The sequence below is a fragment of the Polistes fuscatus genome, unplaced genomic scaffold (assembly GCF_010416935.1).
Source record: "Polistes fuscatus isolate 324 unplaced genomic scaffold, CU_Pfus_HIC Scaffold7, whole genome shotgun sequence".
Taxonomy (NCBI): Eukaryota; Metazoa; Arthropoda; class Insecta; order Hymenoptera; family Vespidae; genus Polistes; species Polistes fuscatus.
In genome coordinates, this window is record NW_025113151.1 from 5110751 (window position 1) to 5131823 (window position 21073).

A 21073-nucleotide genomic window follows, 5' to 3' on the forward strand; every position below is an offset into this window, starting at 1 on the left:
TGCAAACAACCGCTTATTAAACATACCCCATAAAGATAACGTAAGCTGAAGCAAGCAAAGATAGGTATTTATGCAAATCCATGATACGACTAGTACAACCACACCACAAAGAGTAAAAAGAAAGAAAGAATGAGAGAGAGAGAAAGAGAGAGAGTTTTTTTTCAAGCAATTCGCCATTCTCAAAAAATTTACCATACCGGAATGGAAATAAGCGTATGGTTTAAAACTCGCTCGAATGCCTGAATATAAAGGGTTGGAGGTAGAAAAAAAGACACAAGAAAAAAAATTAGAATAGAGAAAGAAGAAGTAGAGAAGAAGAAGAAGAAGAAGAAGAAAGATGAGAAAAAGGAAGAGAGAATTAAGCGAGTTAAGATTTTGTTAACAAGGGGAAACGGTGGACGCGATAAATATGTATATGTATATATATATATATATTTTACTTTTTTTTTTAATGATAAACTATATTCGCTCGTTAGTATAATACAAGGGGGATGATATTGTATTCAAAATATACTTATTTTTCATATTGATCGAATAAATCGCTTGATTAAATAATATTCAATGAAACGTACCGAATTGTTGGTTAAATGTCGAAAATAATTCTACTTCAATAAATCTCATGATATATAACATATTGTACATATGACTATAATAATAAAATGAATTAATTAATAATATTAAATGGAGAAGAGATTCTACGAATGTTTATTGTTCGTCTATCTCTCTGTCTCTCTCTCTCTTGTTTCAAAAATAAATGTAATTTTAATTAAAGAGGAAAAGATGAAGAAGAAGAAGAGAAAAAAAAAATATTCTATAAAAGATCGAATTACTCGACGTTTGACGCTCGGCTGATCTATGAAAGGGTAACATCTACTTTGCTATACTCGATGCTCATTTAATTCACACGGCGCGGTTTCACCGCAATGCAGTGTACCACTTACGGTTCGTTCAACGCTCGTTCTCTTTCTCTAACACTATCTCTCTTCTTCTTCTTCATCTTCTTCTTCTCCTCCTCCTTCTTCTTTTAGAACTCGCTGTTATTCGATGGGATCCTCGAATTTACTGATTTTCACTCCTAGCACGAAATCCAACGTCTGGCCCGTAACGAGAGGGGCTCTTGGGCTCTTTCGAGTAGAAGAGACCATTGGACTGTCCGTCGCCAAAGAGGTCGCTTCTAAAGAAAGAGAGAAAGAAAGAGAGAGAGAAAGAGAGAGAGAAAGAGAGAGAAAAAGAGAAAGGTTAGAGAGGACCAACCCTAACTTCTTAACCGAATTGTTAACTCGTCGGTGGTGGACGGGAGCAAACTTGTCCGTTAACTTTTTGGCGTTGGAAAGGAAGAGAATGCAATGTAGAATAAGAAAGAAAGGAAAAGATAGATAAAGAAAGAAAGAAAGAAAAATTCACCGAGTCTTGACTGATTTGGTAAACATCCTTCGGTCGTCCATTTCTTTAAATTTCAACTCCAACTAGAGAATCTTCAAAATCAATTCTATGATAAAAAAGACATTGGAATTTAAATTAATCCTGATTCGAAGTTTAAACTCATTTATCAATGTTAATTCAATAAATTCATTCGATCCGAACATCAAAAAAAGAAAAAACAAAAAAAAGAAAACAGTCGTTTATGTATTCGCAATAATTTGCCACATTTATCCCATCCAACTTCTTAATTTTGTATTTCGAATCGACTTTTGAGTATCGATCTCGTGCACCCAATGGAAATATCCAATAAGAACGAAAGCTCGCTTCGAGTGATTCGAAGAATATGGTATCCCGTTCTCCTCCTCCTTCTCCAAAAGAAAAAAAGAAAAGAAATCATCCCCTTCTCATCTCATCGACTTACGTCCTTTCATTTTCATTTTCTACCCTTTGGAGTCCGACGTTCGAACCATCGAGGAAAGAATGAGGCAGAAAGACGAGATAAGGTCAAAAGCTTCAAGAGCAGAATAAGAATAGAAGAGAAAGGGAGTGAGAGGAGGAAAGGGGGTGGGGCACTTTCCCCTTGCGTCGGTTGAGAGAATTCGAAATTATTTAGATTTATAACACAATAGCGAACTTTATGAGCACGGTACACCGGCTTTCCGGACAAACGATGGAGAAGAGGGAGTGAGAGGGAGGGAGAAAAGGGTGGGGAGTCGAATTCGAAATTATTTAGATTTTATAACACAATAGCGAACTTTATGAGCACGGTACACCGGCTTTCCGGACAAACGATGGAGAGGGGGCTTGAAAGAAGGGGAGGGATGATACAGGGTGGGGAGTAGAGAAAAAGAGAAAGGGATGGCTGCATTTCCATAAGAATTTAATAACACCACAACACAGCACGCAATTAATATACTTTTTTGCCTTGTTAGCTAAGGTCTACACTAAAAGGCGGTGACCGTCAAAGGAAGCTGAGTGTTCCGACCTTCTTCACCCTGAAATCCCCTGCGTATCCTCTTCTCTGTTCAACCCAAGCTCCTCGTCTCTTTCCTTTTCTTTGTTTTTTATTTTTTTCTATCTCACCCTCTTTCTCAGAAAACGTAATAAGAATTATAACCTCGTCCGATGTAATATCTCAACGAAAGAGATACCTTTGGAACGTAAAATTGTAAAACGCGACGATGTTGAATCGCGTCTCGTTTCTGCTTTCATCCCTTTTATTCCACCCCTAAACTCCCCTCTTATCACCACTGCCGCCCACTCACCCGACATCCCCGTTTTTCTTTCTTTTAATTCCCAACGATCTTCTTAAATCCTTGGGGAGCAGAGGAGAAAAAAAAAGAATTTTCGTACAAACAAGAGCGAGGTTTCTACTACTGAACGTAATTAATACATATATATTTTCGTAGTGGATATTAAAAATGAAATCCGATTGCCAATAATCGATCGATCATTTTCAATTCAACTAATTGGACGAACAGTAGAGAAAAATATACAAAAAAATATATCATGCTGAGATGTTTTTTACTTTTCATTTCTCTCTCTCTCTCTCTCTCTCTCTCTCTCTTTCTCTTTCTCTCTCTATCTTGGAACGAAGTTTCACTTGAAAATCGAATAAACGGCCAATAAATTGGCAGGATATCTTCTAATTCCCACTTGGCCGGTAGAAATCCTTTTATGGATCTTTTACCAAGTCCCAAGTCTGTTAACACGCCTTTGAAACAGAAGACCTGATCTTTCCCTCCTTCCTTCCCTTCTTCCTTCCTTTCCTTCTTCCTTCCTTCCTTCTTGCCACTTGCCAAGTATCTTCGCAGTCAAATATTTGTTGTACGAGAAAGGAAGAATCTTTTTCTTTTTTTATTTTTTATTTTCTTTTTTGTTTATTAAAGAAAAATCAAGATTGTCGCTTTGTTTCTTTGGAGGAGAAAAAAAGAAGTAAGAAAAAAATAGGGAGAAAGTGCAAAAGTGTGGTAGACAAGCAAGTAAAAATAAACGAGTAAGAGAAGGAGAGAGAGAAAGAGAGAGATAGATATATAGATAAAGAAAAAGAAAAACGAAAAAGGGTGAGATAGTCGAGAGTGAGAAGGTGGCGGATGAGAAAAGCTTCGAATATTTCGCCAACTTGGTAAGCCAAGTCGAGATCGTTCGCTCAAGGATTTCTTCTTAGAAAACACGCTACTATTTCTTTTTCTTTCTTTCTCTACATTTTTCTACTTTTCTTTTTTAACAGTCTATTCCGAACCGAATCTTTCACGGAAGGATTAAAAGATATCGATGAGTTCGAGCATCGTGACAAGAAACTTTCATACCAGATTCGAATACAAAAATGATCTTCTAAACAATTCTTTTATCTTCCTTTAAGAATTTTTTTTATCTTTTGTATTTTTTTTACAAAAAAAAAAAGAAAAAGGAAAATAATACAAAAAATAATATAACTTTTTATTGCGAATAAATATTTTGATATATTTTAATTACGGTTCGGATATCTCAAATATATAATAATAGTCATCTTTAATATTTCCGAGATTAAAGATAATTATATAATAAATTTTTTGTATTAGAATAAAAAATATCTCAAATATACAGATACTTAAAATATTATCTATTATTTATCTATAAAATGAATAATTCTAAGTTCTACTTTTTTATCTACTAATCGGGGATAAAATCCTTGAGAGAGAGAGCAAAAAAAAGAAAGAAAAGAACAAAACAACGTTCCCGTATCTTGTGTAAAAAGTTAAATATTTCGTTAAAACGAGAATCAGTCGATAAAATACCTATCGAATTAAAAGGAAAAGAATCATAGAGTTCAAATTGCACAATTGTGTACGTATGTGTATCTATAAAAAAGTAGTGCAGTTAAGAGGATAAATATCGGAATGTAAATCCAACGTTTTTTTGATCTTTCTCTTTATCTCTGTCTGTTTTTCTTTTTCTTTTTCTTTTCGAAGGTATCATATGTCTCTCTATCCCTCTTCCTCTCTCTCTTTCTTTTTCATAGATGATGGGTACCAAAGGGAATTGACAGTTTGCAGAATCTAAACATATACTTGGATACTTCATAAGACAGGAGATTAAGAGGATATTTTACTTCTCTTCTCTTCTATTCTCTCTCTCTCTCTCTCTCTCATTCTCTGCTTCTTGTTCTCTTCTCTTCTCTATATACATCTATCTCTCTCTCATGTTCTCTTCGGTAGACAGGTATTGTACAAAGCTGGATATGCTACCCAAGGGAGATAAGAGAAAGATCGAAATAACAGAAGTGAGAGAGAGAGAGAGAGAGAGGGAGAGAGAAGCCATGATCAAAGATAATTTCCGATCAAAGATTAAGGATTACTCCCATGAGCCACGTGTGGCCCGTCTAGGAATCAAAGTCCGACGAAATATAAAATGCATGAATCGAGAATCCCTTGAGTATATATGCTTTCATCTCTCTTTCCCTTTTACCTCCCTCCCTTTCTTTACCTTCCCTCTTCTTCTTTATACGACACGTATACCACGTGTACGTGTCAATGAATGTATTAGTTACGCACGTGCTAACCATCATTCACGATATTTCCAATACCAAAATTACATGACATACGATTTACCATTACATTTTAAACTATATTTAACATTAAATTCTATCATTATTTTTTTTTTTAGTTTTCCAAATTACAAGTTCATACAGAAAGGAATACAGTTTCATTGCAATAACATAATAATTTGTTGATAAGTCTTATTTAACATAACAATACAATTACAGTAAGAATTCATATCAGTTTATAAGAAAATTCTTACCTAATTATAAGAATAAAATATCGCAAATAAAACTTAATTAAGCTTTGTCAGCTTCCGTTCAGGGGCAAATTCCCAAGCATTACCTACACAGTTGTAAACCCAAAAATAGAAAATTTATACTGTTCTTAATTCATAAATCCAATCAAGCAGAGGTTCATCATGTTCTGGAATTAAAATATTTAGAATTTATAAAGCGATCGAGAAAAAAGAAACAAAAAAATAGTTAAGGAACGAAGTAATTGTGCTTCAACTTTCAGTCCAATAAATCAAATTTTAATAACGTTAATTTAAAAATTAAATACCGATTACCTGGTTCGCGTTACACTTTCGGTTATAAAATCAAATGAAATGTTTTTTACTTTCTTGAATAATATCGATTCAATAATCGGTTTCTTTAATTTTTTTGTTTCGTTTATCATCTATTTAGTATTTTAATTAACACGCAGAAATCAATTTTGTTCTTATAATAACGAATACAATGTATAATACATTAAATTCTCTCTCTTTATTTTTGTATCTCTCTTTTTCTTTCTTCTTTTTTTTATCTTTTTTATGCTAATTCAAGCACTATATATTTTCGAAGAGCATGGTTACTACAGTATATAGATGTAAATGTATATGTATGGGTAAATGTATTTTCTGCTCCCCGGCGTCTAGTTCGTTGTTTCATGCGTATACACGTTTACCATACCCGCGAGCAATATACACGTGAACATTTACACTCATCTCGTAACCACATTGATGTGCATTTGCCGAAGCGAGCGGAACCGACGACGTCCTTGGCTAAATTATAGAACGGAAATTTTCATTTTGTAATCAAATATTGATTTGTTTCATAAACTTTTTAAAGAAAAATCCCTAGTAAATTTGTATTTATCTGCGGTTTCATAGTTCAAATAAATCTTAAGGAAAACGAATTTTTCTGATCAAATTTCCATACAAACAATTTGTTTCAATAAATAATTATTAATCCTGCTTCTTTGGAATTTATTAAAAAAAAAACTGGTGTGTGTACTTATGTACGCACGTAAGAAGTTATACTTCTTTGCCGTACCAAAACGAACATAACCTCAATAACCTCAAAAATAACTTAACAAAAAAAAATTTATTATTATTATTATTAATTTAAATTTATTATCGATATATTATATATATTAGAAAGAATAATAAAATATCATAATATAGATATCAGTCCACACTAAATATAAGGGAGACATATCGAATTACTTTATGCGTCAACAGCCATGGCGCGGTTACAGCATTAGTTCTCGCTTCGATCATTTAAGTAAAGCGGCGCTGAGTACGATTAGTATTTGGATGGGTGACCCGCTTGAGAAAAAAAGGGAAAGAAGAAAAGAAGACAACTTCATGCTGTATACTTGAAATCGCTTTTCCGCGCGTCGTAAATACTGACAAACTTCATGGTGTCGTTTTTCCAGACGTTCGGAACAAAATCACTCCCCATTACATTTTCCCCAACGCGCCAAAAGAAGTATAACTTCAAAATGAAAAAAAAAACATAAACTACACTTATCTTAAAAGAAAATATATGTCGTTTCCTAGCTCGAATGAAAAAAGGAATGACATTAGAAATGTTCTATCCAGTGTAAAAATTAGAAGTATTGTCCTACGGGCAATCGTCACGAGTATCAGACAACATATTTCACAACCCTCTTTGTGCAATGTTCGAACGAATTTCACGTGACTAAATCGACACTACATGCAATTGGTAGCATTGAAGCTTGTAAGACCACCCCTTCTTCGATGCAATAACGAGAAAGAAAGAAACAAGAAGAGAAAAAGGAAAAAAAAAGAAATAACAAAAAACCTTTTATAAAAAATCCTACTTGCATGTAGCTTCCCTCGACGAGAGAAAAAAAGAAAGGAAAAAGAAAATAATCCTTTTAATAATAACAAAAAAACATAAAAGGGGGAGAACAAACTTATCTTTTTCCTTTTCTCTCTTTGGCAAAAAAGTAAAAGTAAGTCTAATGAACCCTCTTTCTCTCTCTCTCTCTTCAAACGAAAAAAAAGAAACAAGAAAATAAAGCAAAATGAAAGAAAAAAAATAGAAAGACAGAAACTTTAACACGTGACGCCACAAAAATTCGTTCTGGTGATTACGAGGAAGGAAAATTTGTTTCTTTTTTTATAACCACTTTCAAGTACCACCCACCGCGTACAAAATTATCCACGGTTTAGCCCCTTTAACGATACTTTGGTGAGGGTAGAAAAGCCACTATCTTTTCTCTCTCTCTCTCTCTCTCTCTCTCTCTCATTCTCTGGAATAACAGCGTATGGAAATCTTTCGTATTTTCGACACGTACTGCGTGGAAACCTCGCGAGAGTAACATTAGATATTAGATTTAGCGCGCTTACAACTGTCGTTCTACCTAATTAGGGGTGCCTCCGGTCTTTCGAGTTCCCCACTCGAAACAGATGGCCACCCTTAGGCTATGAGATAATTCCATTGAAAGAGAGACAGAGAGAGAGAGAGAGAGAAAGTAGAATGGTCGTCGAATCGAAGGAGGGTAAAAGGAACATTCGTTGGATAGTCAAGGGAGGAGGAGGAGTTAGAGGGTTCGAAGTGGGACAACTGTGAGGGTACCAATACACCACCACCACTACCACGACAATAACGACGAAGAGGAGAAGGAAGAACGAGAATGAAGAAGAGAAGAGAAGAGAGAGGAGGGAAGAGAAAGAGGAGGAGAAGGAGGAGGGCAAATTCTGGGATCAAAATGCGCGCAGAGGGCCAATTCGCGAGGCGACTGTTGTTATCGGGCTCCTTTAATAATTCATCGAAATTAGATAACCTCGTGGCGCCGTTATCGAGATTACTGACTCACACACACATACATATATATTTATATATATATATATATATAGAGAGAGAGAGGGAGAGGTTCCCTCGCGTATATACATAATACATATGTATAGAAATTGTATACGTGTAAGCTGGTAAAGGCAATCGTCGGTGAGCGACTAAAGCTGTTTTATTCCCCGTTCAAACTGGGATCTGATATAAAGACAATGAGAGGGGTGTCTTCTACATTCTATCTTTCTATCTTTCTATCTTTCTATCTTTCCATCTTTCTCTTTATCTTCCTTTATATCTTTCTCTCTGTTTCTATCTTTCTTTCTTTTGGTATCCATCTATCTGTCTATCTATACCTTATCCAGCAAAGGTCCCTAAGAGATTGCACTCGGGGGCAGTAACATGCGAATTGAATGACCACCGTATAAAATTCACATCCACGAACGGCGACCGCCAACCGGAATGATAATAGCCTCTCCATCCCGATTTCAAGACCGGCAATCTGTGCGACGGAAACTCGTAAAAACGATTGGATTTGGAAATCACGAGCGGAGAGAAAAACAGACAGAGAGAGAGAGAGAGAAAGAGAAAGAAACGAGGGAAAATGAGGTCGCTTAATGCGCACACATTGTTTTCTATTCCTTTTCTTTTACCATCTTGTAGAATACGCACGCGAAAAATACATCGAAAGTATGTTTTATTACATGACGAGCATCCAAATTTTTCTACGAATTTGTTTGTACAAAAAAGAAAAAAAAAAGAACAGTTTAATTAGGAAGTGTTTATTGCAGCGGAAGAAGAAAAGTAGGGCGGGCGGGGGTCGGTTGTGGAAGAAAGGGTAACGTAAGAAAAATTAGAACGAATCGTTAGATGTTTGAACAAGACTCCGATAGTAGCATCGTATTTGCATGCGCTTTTCCTCCAACCGCGAAAGAAAAAAAAATATTTATCGCCCCCGAGGTTTCGTGGTAACGCCTCGCTTATGAATAATGCATGGAGAAACATGGAGCTTGTTGCGAGACCGCTCATCTCTCTTAACGTTCCAACGCTACTTTACTAAGATCGTCAATATAAAATCGTTTTGAGAATAAGTCGTTAAGGATATATCTCCAGGTTATTGATCTAAACGTATTTATGACGTGTCTTATGATCTTTTATTTTGTCGACATGTCTCGTACTGCGTAGAAATCTAAATGTATTATTTGTTCAATATAAAACTCAAAATATTATAAAAAATTCGAATTTTAAGATCCGATGTACTAAAGTATTTGATGAATAAATAAATTGCTTTAATAACGAATTTGATTAATTTTTAATTTAGAAATATTATTAGAATTATTGTTACGAGTGATTGAGGGGAAAAAAAAAAGGAAATGGAAGGGAACACAACATGAGTTTTCCCAGGAGAATAGAATTTTGCCAATATTAAATAGCAATGATCAGATGTACTGATAAATCAGCCACGCGAATAATTCAATCTTTCAACCGTGCTAATTATCCGATGAAATACTCCAAATAATGTATTATGCATTAATGGGTAAACGCTCACAAGCACACGCACCCGCACGCATAGATATGTAACATACAATTTTACATAGACGTATATAATATGCAATTATAAATCATATGCACATGTACACACAGAGAAAGAAAGAGAGAGAGAGGAATTCATAGAAAATGATTAACGAGAAACACAGTAATTCCCAACGAACACCTCGCGGAACAGGCTTGTCACTCTTCCGATTTAACGTGACCGAAATTAAATCCGAGATTACGTGCTGATCGTATGGAGCGCGCTTAAATCGTCCTACAAACGGTCACGCTTGTCGCACGCGATCTACGCCCCTGCGTGCGTGCGTGCTTGGGGGATGAAGGGGGTTCGCAGCACGCTCGAGGGTGAAAAGTGAAGAGGGGTTGTGAACAAGCACGGGGAAAATAGAAGGGGTGGAGGAAAAGCGTAGTTGAGAGAAAGGAAGAAGGGGTGAGAAGGCTATGAGTACATTGTAAGCCTATCGTGATAAACTTCGCGATATACGTAAACGTTGATTGACCATTATCACCAGGTCAGGTGGTTCCCCTGGACCTGTTTGTTCACGATGTGCGAAAATGGTCACGATAATACGATATTTCATTATTTCCTCGAACAATTCTACGATTTAACGTTAAAAATATCATCTGTTTTAAATGTTTCTATCTACTAGTGGAATTTCCTAAGGGAAAACGTTACTTTTCGATCGGTTACCAAACATACGAAGCTACCGAAATAATATATAACCAATAATATAATAATAATATAATATATAACAGTATAATAATAATAATAATAACACATAGAACGAAATTGGTTGTATTAATCTTAAAGGTTGATTAATGAAGCAAGATTAATATTAAACAATTTTTTTCTTAATCAATTTAATAAATAAACGAATTATTTATCGTTCGAGTCGATCGCGAATAATATGATGCTTTGAAAATACGATAAATAAATAAAAGGAATTTCTTCATCGATTTGATTGTTCAACGTGGTAAGATAATTCATATTACGATAGTCCGATCGATATTCCACATTTGGCATACGGTAATTAATCGAGATCCGGTTGAATTAACAAAGTAATTTCGAATGTTAACACTCTCTAAATAGCTATTAGCATACGCGTGTGTCGGTTGAAGGTAAAAGATAAAAGTAAAAGAACGAATAATATTGAAAATGGTGTGGATATAAAAATGGGTAGAACGGTCGGGTATGATTTGTAAACAGAAAAAACAATACCTATTCTCTCGGTGATAATTTTTTGTTTCTTCCCATCTTACCTTTTTTTATTTTTTCTTTTTTCTCTTTATAAAATATGTATTTGTGATAAAATACGCATATAAATCGGCGAGATTTTTACCATCGAAGAAGTGTTTGTTCTACGTGCATATACAAACAAGAGACCAAATGTTCGAATGGAAAAAGAACTGAGAGACATTTGGACATAAAAGTAAATAAAGGAAAAAAATTTACCGGTAGTGAAGGCAGCATAGGTTGACTGTCCATCCTGCATGAGAACGCAAACGAATAAGACAAACAGTATGGCCATCCTTGGTAGAATATAAATCGGCAAACTACTTTTCTTCTTTATACGACGAACCGATGAAAACGATTCATTAGAAGTAATAGAAGAAGAATTAGAAGATGATGCTAATGTTGTTGATGATGATGATGGTAATGATGATGATGATGATGAAGAAATGTTGAAATCATTGTTGTCATCACCCGCGTACGCGTCATCACTCTTTAGAACCGAAGATTTCGGAGGTGTGCATTCACACGCGAGCCGTTCACCATCGAAGTCTCTCAGTTCAGCAGGCATCGTGAACTCTCTTTTATCATCGATCCGATCTAAGGTGAAAGCTCTCTTCTTCTTTTCACTTCTCTCGATCCTTGATCTTTCGCGTCTCCTCTCGTGAAACTTCGTGCATAATCGTTTACTCATGGAAGTACGATCCTCGTAATAATAATAATAACTAGCTTCCATTTTTCTAATACCCTCAATGCTACGATAATTTATCCTCGTAAGATTTATCGTATTTTTCTTTTCTTCTTCTTCTTCTTCTTATTCTTCTCTTTTATCGTCGCACGAATAAAAAAGGAAAAAAATAAAAAGATTCGTCTCACCGAACGATTTCTCTTTTATATTTTAGCCAATCTCAATTTTGTCAATTTTCACACAATTTTGTAAAAGATCACGTCCGTCCCAGTCATCCTAACGAGGACGGATTAGGATTGACAAATCACCTAAATGTCAAACGTAAAAACTCGAAGATTGATCGATCGATCGATACAAAAATATCGACAAAATGAAACCGTTCGAAAAATCAACAACGCAGTTTTTATCGTTGAAATTTTATGCAAATTTTCTTTACGAGCAATTAACTAGCGTAATGAATTTTTGTTCTTTTTTTTATATCGAGAGATATCTGAAGAAAATTAATAAAAGTTTGATCTAATATTAAACGCGACTCCCGGATACTCTCGAGAGTGAATCAGTAAGAACGGAGTTATTCTCGTAATAATAGAACGCGTCTCGTTCGTGGATGTGCTGCTGCACGCTCGGGACGCCCGGCGTCGACTGGCGTCCTCGCCCTCGAGGGGGGAGCCACAACTAGAAATCGTCCTCGAGTCGAGTTGCGTCTCGATGCTGCACACGCCGTTTTCAACGCTCCACGCGCATATCTCCAACCCCCACTTTTCAACGGGTGAAACTACCCTTTCACCCCTAACCCTCGAGCAAGCCAATCGGAGTCTACCAGTCACCGCCCATCGCATCCCGTAGGCGGCGCCGGCTCCTCGAATTAAGATTTTCGACTTTTCCTTTGGAACCCTTCCCCTACCCTTCTTTCTTCTCTTCTTCTTCTTCTTCTTCTTCTTCTGCTTCTGCTTCTGCTTCTGCTTCTGCTGCTGCTTCACCCTTATTCTTATTCTTCTTCTTCGCGTTCTCTCTTTGCTGGTAGATATTTCTCAACCTATACCTACGGACCATGGATTCCTTCAATTTTCTTGCGAAAAAAGAAACCGATCCTTCCACTACACGTGACACTCTCTATGACACTGACTTTTCCATCTACTGACCACATTGCTAACCATTCAGTAATCTTATTTTGATTTGGAAATTTAGGTATCTTTTCGTTTGAATAAGATAATGTTGAAGGAATCCAAATATGTCCAACCTTTTATCATTTTTCAATCAAATTTTCTAGGCTTTCTTTGTGTACCTATTTTGTTTTTAATCTCCTAAATTTGTAAATTAAAAAAGATTAAATGTTTAGTATGCATGGTATGTTTTTGTTTAAATAAGACAATATTAGAGGAGTCTAAATGCTTAAGTTAATATTATTTTGTCAGCTTTCTATTGGGATGTGTACCTTTTGTTATCTTTTAAACATCTAATACTAGGAAAGAATGTATAGAATGTATTTAGTTGATTGGATGTATACCAAAGTCCCTGGGCTCCTGGAAAACGCTCTTTGACTTTTCCATTTGCTGACCACACAGGGAACCACCAAGTAAATTTCTTTTTGTTTGAATAAGAAAATATAAGGGAATCCTGGTGACCGAGCTAATATTTTTCATTCAGATTTTCTTTACTTTCCATTGATATGTTTGTCTATATTTTTTATCTTCTTCTAAGCTTCTCAAAAAAAAGTTGAATAAAATATTTAATACGTATTTTAAGATTCTAAAGATTTGATAAAGTATTTACTCTAAATTCGTATCACAGTATCGTCAAAAAATATTTATGTGATCTAATATTTTAGTCAATTCTTCTATTTTATTCGTAAGTAAACGACAATTTTAATCAATAAAAGATAAAAATTCGTAACACCCTGTGAAATCTTTGACACGTAATATTGGAAAAACGATAAGGAACAATTTCCAAAAGAAATATCCACGATCGACAAAATTCTTTCCGAAATTTCTCCCAATCGAGTGATAGCTACGTTCACGAAAAGGAGATTATATAACGATAAAAGGACGATAATACAGTCTATCTTAAAAAGATTTTTGAAGATATGTCGAAAATTATATGCTTGTTTACGAAAATCTTATTGAAGCATATAAATTGATTATATTATCATTAGAAATTGAATTTATTGAGATTAGATTGTTAAAAAATTTCAAATATTACCAATCCCTATAAACATATTTTGTTATTTAAAAAACAAATATACAGGATGTTGCATCTAATTAAATAAATAATTCTGATCGATCGTTCAAATAAAAACCTGTGTAGTTGAAATATAATTAATTAAAAATAATAATAATTATTATAATAATCAGAAACGACCAATTCTAAAATATATGTAAAATATTCTATTAAATAAAAAAAAATGATTTTGCTTGATAGTCCAAAACAAAATCTGTACAAGACATTAATTAAATCCAAAAAGAAAAGAAAATAATTTCTATTAACTTTGGTAAAGAATAAAAATATAAATTATCTTTTTTTTATGATATAAATGAAAAGAAAATATAGTAGAGATAAAGGAATTAGATAAAACAGGCTTTATATCATAACCATATACCTCTAAAGGTGGTAGGAAAAGTTAGCTATTAGTAATGCCTAAACTCTGGCTTCGGCTTATCGAAAGTTTCAAAGCAATAGATCCAGCTTCTATTATCAGAATATCGTCCTTGAACAGAAGGCAAGGACGAAGAAGAGTAACTGCTACCTCTCTCATAACTCCCTCTCTCTCTCTCTCTCTCTCTCATTCTCATTCTCTTTCTCATCGAGAAAGGGGTAGCAAGTTGGAGAATCGAAGGGAGCTTCAAGTAAGATAGAAATGAAAGAAGAGAAGAAGGGTGAAGAGAAATACGAGAAGGAAAAGGAAGAAGAAACAGAAGAAGAAAAAGAAGGGAAGAGAAGGGAAGGGATAGTAAAAGCTTTCATTTCGTTGATGTAAGTTTGAAGGTTCGTAGGTTTGATGGGCATTGTGTCTAAGCTTGTCCGTTGATACCCTCCAGCGGCAGTAAGGAAGGTAAACCAGGCTCTTGAGAGAACGGCAAAACCGCACCACCTTCTTCCTCTTCTTCTTCTTCTTCATCTTCTTCTTCTTCTCTTCTCCACCGTTTTGCTTACCATCCCTGAAATCTCAGCTTCCTCCCCCAACCTCTCCCACTATCACCACCGCTACCCTTATATCTACCAACCTACCTTCCTTCCTCGTCGTACCTTCAGGCTAGATTGACATCTCGGTTATCGCTTTGGCGAAATTTTCCTCTTCGAACAATTAAACGGCCCTATTGGCTTCCACTTTGAGTAACAGTTGAGCACAAGTCGTTCGACCAGAACTTTCCAGATTATGAAAGATTTGAAATGTGAAGGACATGTTCTCTCTTTGTCTTTGATGTGGTAAAATCATGAAAAGAGAAAGACGAAAAGAGAAAAGAGAGAGAGAGAGAGAGATGTAACTTTCGACAAAGATTTTCTACTTTACTTAGCTCGCATTTCGATGTTTGCTGATAAAATTCCCCCTCAAAGTTTATCATTCCAACCTTTAACGTCAGTGTATATCTGTGTATGTTCATTGTTATAAATTAAAAGAAAAGAATGAAATAAAAGATACAATAGAATATTCAAATGATTAATAAACAATTCAATATGTATGTTAACATTGACTATACATTTCCATGAAAGTTCGTATTCATTACCAGAAAGTGATAACATTATCCGTAATAGCTCTTCTACGGTAATGAAACTTGCAACTAAATTAACGAGCACAAGTTGATGGCGGGTACATTTAATCGATTTGTATTACACTAATGTATCCAACTATTATTTCTTCCTTTTAATCATTTTTTAGCATTTAATTAAATCACTCTCTCTCATTCTCTCTATCTTTCCCCTCCACAAAATTAACAAAAAAAGGAACCTAAATAATAAATAAATGCAAGACAAGAGAAAAATTATTTTACCCCTACAAGTATCTGGAGTTATAATTATAATTTTACTTAACCATTTACCATTACTAATGACCCATATACGGATCGTCCATGTAAAGATCCCCATATGAACGGTCGTGACCCCTACAATGAGTCGTACAATGCGAGAACACGTCACAAGTTAAATAAGAAATAATAATCTTTCTAAAGCAAAATAAAAACTTTACTTTAAACGTATTTAAAATACTTATCCATTTCCTCTTTATCCCTCAATTCAAGATTGTCTTTCTTGAAAATGGAGCAAAAGATGGTAGAATTACCTTTAATCGAATCGCTACTTTCAAGAAACTAAACTAAAATAATGAAAAGAGAAAAATGTTGGTGGGGGATAGATCGAAACAAATCAAATGAAATCGTAAACTACATAGATAGGTTTAAAGAAAAAGGATTTTCATTGGATTGTGTACTCAGTACCTTGGTAAGAAAATAAAAAGAATTGAAAAGGAATAAAGGTACTAATGAAATAATTGTTTAAGACGTTCTCTTCTTAGAATATCCGTCTCGTTTCGTAAAACAGCATTATCGCTGTTCGAACAGGCTTCTTGCACAAACGAGGAAGGAAAATTCACTCTCTCTCTATTTCTCTTTCTATATATATATATCTCTCTCTTTCTGTCTCTATTTCTCCCTTTCTCTTTACTGTAATCCGTTATACAATCGTACTTTCGAGACTTCGAGCTCTACAGCCAATTAAGATTCAATACAATCGATGAGGAACTATTCAAATGATGAGACAATCGGAATGTAATTGCGTCCTCCCAATCTCGTTCAACGGCAATTCATTTTCCATATGCTGTTAGCCTAACCTTCCAACTATACCCCTTTCAACCTCTCGCCACCTGTTTTCCTGGCTGTAATCAGCATTATCATCTACTTCTTATCAATTTCCTACACATTATGTATATAACCATAATTGTATTTTGCATGTACTTTGCTTTCTACAATTTCCAATTCGAATCGAAATAAATATCGAAAATATTATCTTCTAATTTCAGAAATTTACCTTGTCTAATATTAGCATAAAAAATGGATATAAATATTCTAATTCCTATACAAATTTTATTTCTTATTCCAAATAAATGCTTGAAAAGTAGGTAATCGAATTTTTGTTCGCAGTAAACTTTGCATATTTAATTAAATACATAAAAAGTATTTTCACTTGAACATATTTGAATATTGAAACAAAGAAATAAGGTTCGAAGATTATTTTTTATTTTTATTTATTTGTAACCGAACCAGGGGGTATATCTATCAAAATTTGTTGAGAAGCTTTATGAATACATTTTTATATTCAACCCCTTTCTTGTCTGAAAAAGGAAAACAAATTTTCAATTTCCTTATTCGTCATCCCTCCTCCTGTCAAAATCGTGTTCTCTATTTCATTTTATTTCATATTTTTATTTCTTATTTTTTTCTTCTTTCATCTTACGACGCACGAATACTACTAGTACTCCTATGAGAATAAGATGGTACACGAGAAAAGGTTTGCTTTCTAACCCTCGGGGAATTTGACGTAATTACCGACTTACATCTTCAGAAATATTTCGCCCTTACGTATGATTAACGAGAGTTTTCCTTCTCTCAGTTTTAGAAGACACGGAGAGATACCCATAGATAACCCGATCTAACGCGATAATATCGAAATTATTATAAAATGAGCGCGACGATAACTTTGCGTTTAAGCTCGAACGAAAGGTTTTAGAAGATACAGGTTGTCAAATAAAAAAAAAGAGGGAGATAAAGTACGAAGATGTAAGAAAATATTTAAAAAAATACGAAAACGATAAACATTTTAAAAGTTAATTAATTTAACAAATGCTATTAAAATTTTAAAAATACATTAAAACGTGATCCAATTAAATTTATTAAAATAAAAATATAATAAGCAAAGTAAACGATTAATTCCATTAATTCTAGACTTATTCAAAAGCTATTTTAAAAAAATCAATTGAATTATATTATTTAAAAATAATTATAATATATACAAAAAAAAAATTTCAAATTATTCATAGAAATCTTTATTTTCCAATCGTCCAATCTGATAATACCGTTCATTCTCATCTAACGAGAACGACAAACGTTATCTTTAAAGATATTCTACGATCGACAATCGGTTAAAATAATTAGTCGATCGCAATTTGTTTGAAAATTGTATGAAGGATTTGTAAAAATGGATTGGAAAATCTTTTACAAAAGAGAGTTCGATCAATTAACCCAATATAAATATAGGAATGAAAGAGAAGCGGATTGACAAAGAAAAAAATAAATATAAAAATACATATACATATGTAAAAAACAAAAGAAGAGAAAGAAAGAGAGAGAATGAGATAAAGAAAAGCGGAAAACGAAACGCGGAGTTGCTTCGATCGAGTAGTTCGATGAGGTAATAAAATTGTTTGAATAACGTGATAAAAACGTGACGCTCAAAAACGTGCCTTTCTAAAGTGTCGACGAGAACGATGCCTATCGCCGAAAGAAAGAAAGAAAGATAGACAGAGAAAGAAAGAGCAAAACGATAGAAAGGGACTAAAAAAGAATAAGAGAAGAGAAGAAATAGACAGAAAGAGAGGGTTGAAAGAAGAAAATCGACGAGAAGCTTGGAAAAGGAGATAGAGCACGATGTGGACCATTCGACAAACACCGAAGAGTCGTTGCATCGATGAGATGAGAGAAAGGAATAGAAAACAGCCTTGATGTTGCATGAATTGTGCATGAAAAGAAATAAAAGAACTGAAAAGAAAAGAAAAAGAAAAGAAGAAAATAAAAAAATGCATACTGTACAACGGAATATTCATCGAGAGGGTCGAAGAAGAGAAGATAGAAAGAGATAAAAGAGATTATCAAAGAATATGGCGACTACTTAAATGATATATTTTTATTTGTTTCTATTGAAAATAGAGAACAGCCTTGATGTTGCATGAATTGTGCAGGATAAGAAAAAATATTAATGTGTGCAGCGTAATAGAATATTTATTAAAATAGATTGAAACAAAAATAGAAAGAAATAAAAAAGATTGTCAAAGACTATGATGACTACTCGAATTATAGTTTTTTATTTGTTGAAATGGAAAAATAGAAAACAGTCTTGACGTTGCATGAATTTTTCATCAAGAAATTCCAATGGAAGAAAAGAAATACTGTGTAACGAAACATGCATTGAAGGTTGACAAAAAAAAAGAAAGAAATAGATATTATGAAAAAATATGAGGACTTTTAAATCCAAGAAAAAGTAGTCTTAATGTGGCACGAATTGTGTATAAAACCAAAAATATCGAAAAAATATAAACAGTGCAATGGAATGTTTCTGAGAGAATTTAAAACAGATAGAGAGAAGGATTAAAAAGATTATGTTCCTAATTAATTATTATATTTTAATTTATCGAAATCCATGAATCACAAATTGGATAATAGTTATGATTTCATTTCGGATATAACACTAAAAAATATAACGCTCGATCGAACTCGATCGTTTATTTAGATCGCTACTAATGGAAACTCTTCGTGATATTTCAAAGATACTCGATACTCGTTTTATTTTCAGATTGATATTGACGTGAACAAAATTCTGTTGTGTGTTTCGAGCAGTTTTCGTTTTGTTTTGTTTCTTCTTTTACTTTTTAGTTAAAAACGAGACCTCGAATGATGGATCTGCGTAGGAAAAAAAAACAAAAAATTTCTGATTTTCGATAGTATCGTAAATTTAGATTTTTATAGTATTATTTCCATTAATATTATTATTTCAAATATAAAAACATGTATATATACATATATATATATATGCCCTCCAAACCCGAAAGGGGCGGAGTAAAGAATAAATAATAAAATATACATATATATATATATATGACACAAATCTGATCCAGTTAATTTAATTATTTAACTTTCAATTTTGATTCGTAAAACAAAAATAGGGAAACGTCGATGATCGTAGCTGTAAAAATATGATTTTACGATAACCAACACCAACCAACCAATAGAAGGAATCTACATTATTATATTATTCGTATTATTATTAGGAAATATAAGTTTGACGTCATTAATTCGAACGAAGCTTGGCCGAGTTGATTCGCTACTTATCGACGTAAGCCGATTTCGAGCTGACGACTGAAAAAGAGAGAAAGAGAGAGAAAGGAGGCAGAAGAAATAGTCAATTTTCATCGATTTATATCGTTGGAAGAAGAAATCGATTCGCATCATGATGAACAGAAAAAAGAAAGAGGAAGAGATACATTAAATGCTTTTTCGTTCCAGTTTCTCGCCTCTCTCTCTCTCTCTCTCTCTCTCTCTCTCACACAGACACTTTTCCTCACCTTTCCCTTCTCGAAATTCTATAACCGTTTTAACTCTCGTCGTGCTGTATAAACTTGGAATCGAATACCGACTTCGAAGGTAATCTCGAAGAGGAAAGCAAGAGAGAGGATAAGAAAAAGAGAGATAGAGAGAGAAAGAGAGAGAGAGAGAGAGTGAGAGAGGAATAAGAAATCAAATTATTGGGAAGGAGGCCGTAGATGACGTGGTTTAAAGCGACGAAATAAAACCAAGAGTTGAAGAAAAATTATGATTTTCTTTTTGTAATAATATTTTCTCTCCAATTTTTATGATTCTTTATTTTTCTTTTTTTCTTCTAGAAAGTTATTTTAAATCTTTTTTTTATGTCTTTTCTTTTCTCACTCGAGTTTTGTTGTCGGTTTACTACGCGAGAACGACAAGAAAGAAACAAAATATGGCTTGATGATCCATGATAGCAGCAACGTCAAACCCAACTCGTACGAATCGACGAATCCGAACGTTTCGAATTTCAAGATTCGTTGTTTTGAAATCTGCGCACGACATACTCTCTCTCTCTCTCTCTCTCTCTCTCTCTCTCTCTCCCTCTCTTTGCGTATATACAGATATACATTGTACGCACTGCATATTGCATTTGGCTTGTTTTCGCGTTACCCATCGCGCCAACCGGAATAACATACCGGCCGCCCATTGTCGATAGTGTTTTTCGAAATATTCTCTTACGTGTATCGAGTCGTTACGGAGGAAACTATGCATTTGGTTTGCCTATATTTTCCCTATGATTCTTTTTTTTTATTCTCTTGTTTCTCTCTCTTTATTTTTCGATTTTTATTTTCTTTTTTTTTTCGGAACCATTTTTGCTTGTTACACGTTTTTTTATCTCCTAACAAAACCTTCCATTGCATTTGATAGGAACGATGATAGTTTCCATTTTTTATTATTTCATTTTATTTTATTATATTTTGTCCTCAGCGAGAAGTCGTGCAAAAACTTAAAGATAAAGCCAAACTTGTATTCTTTCTTTCCCTCAAATTTTATATATATATATTTGTATTTGTGTGTCGTAGATGAAGGTGTAGGTTGTACGAAAAGGTGATTTATAAAGACTTCAGAGCGATAGACCGCTACTCGACGCAAGGCTATCCTCCGAGTTGATTAATGAACAAAACCGACCAATCGGTTCGATAAAATCAGTGTAAACGACAGGAGGACCGATAAATATCTAGCGATATAAACGGCTGGACCTGGTGGAGAACGCGTCTCCTCCATAAATCAAAACCTAG

General features: G+C 34.1%; 1 protein-coding gene across 1 annotated transcript in view; it reads right to left on the minus strand.

Annotated features, from left to right (window-relative positions):
• The window catches only part of LOC122523872 (neurotrimin-like), a 232764-nt gene extending 220611 nt beyond the window's left edge, over positions 1-12153 (minus strand). The window contains exon 1 of the mRNA XM_043645812.1: positions 11025-12153. Coding sequence (XP_043501747.1) covers positions 11025-11538 — 514 coding nt within the window. The 5' untranslated portion in view covers positions 11539-12153. The remainder of the gene's footprint in view (positions 1-11024) is intronic.
• Positions 12154-21073: the final 8920 nt, after the last annotated feature.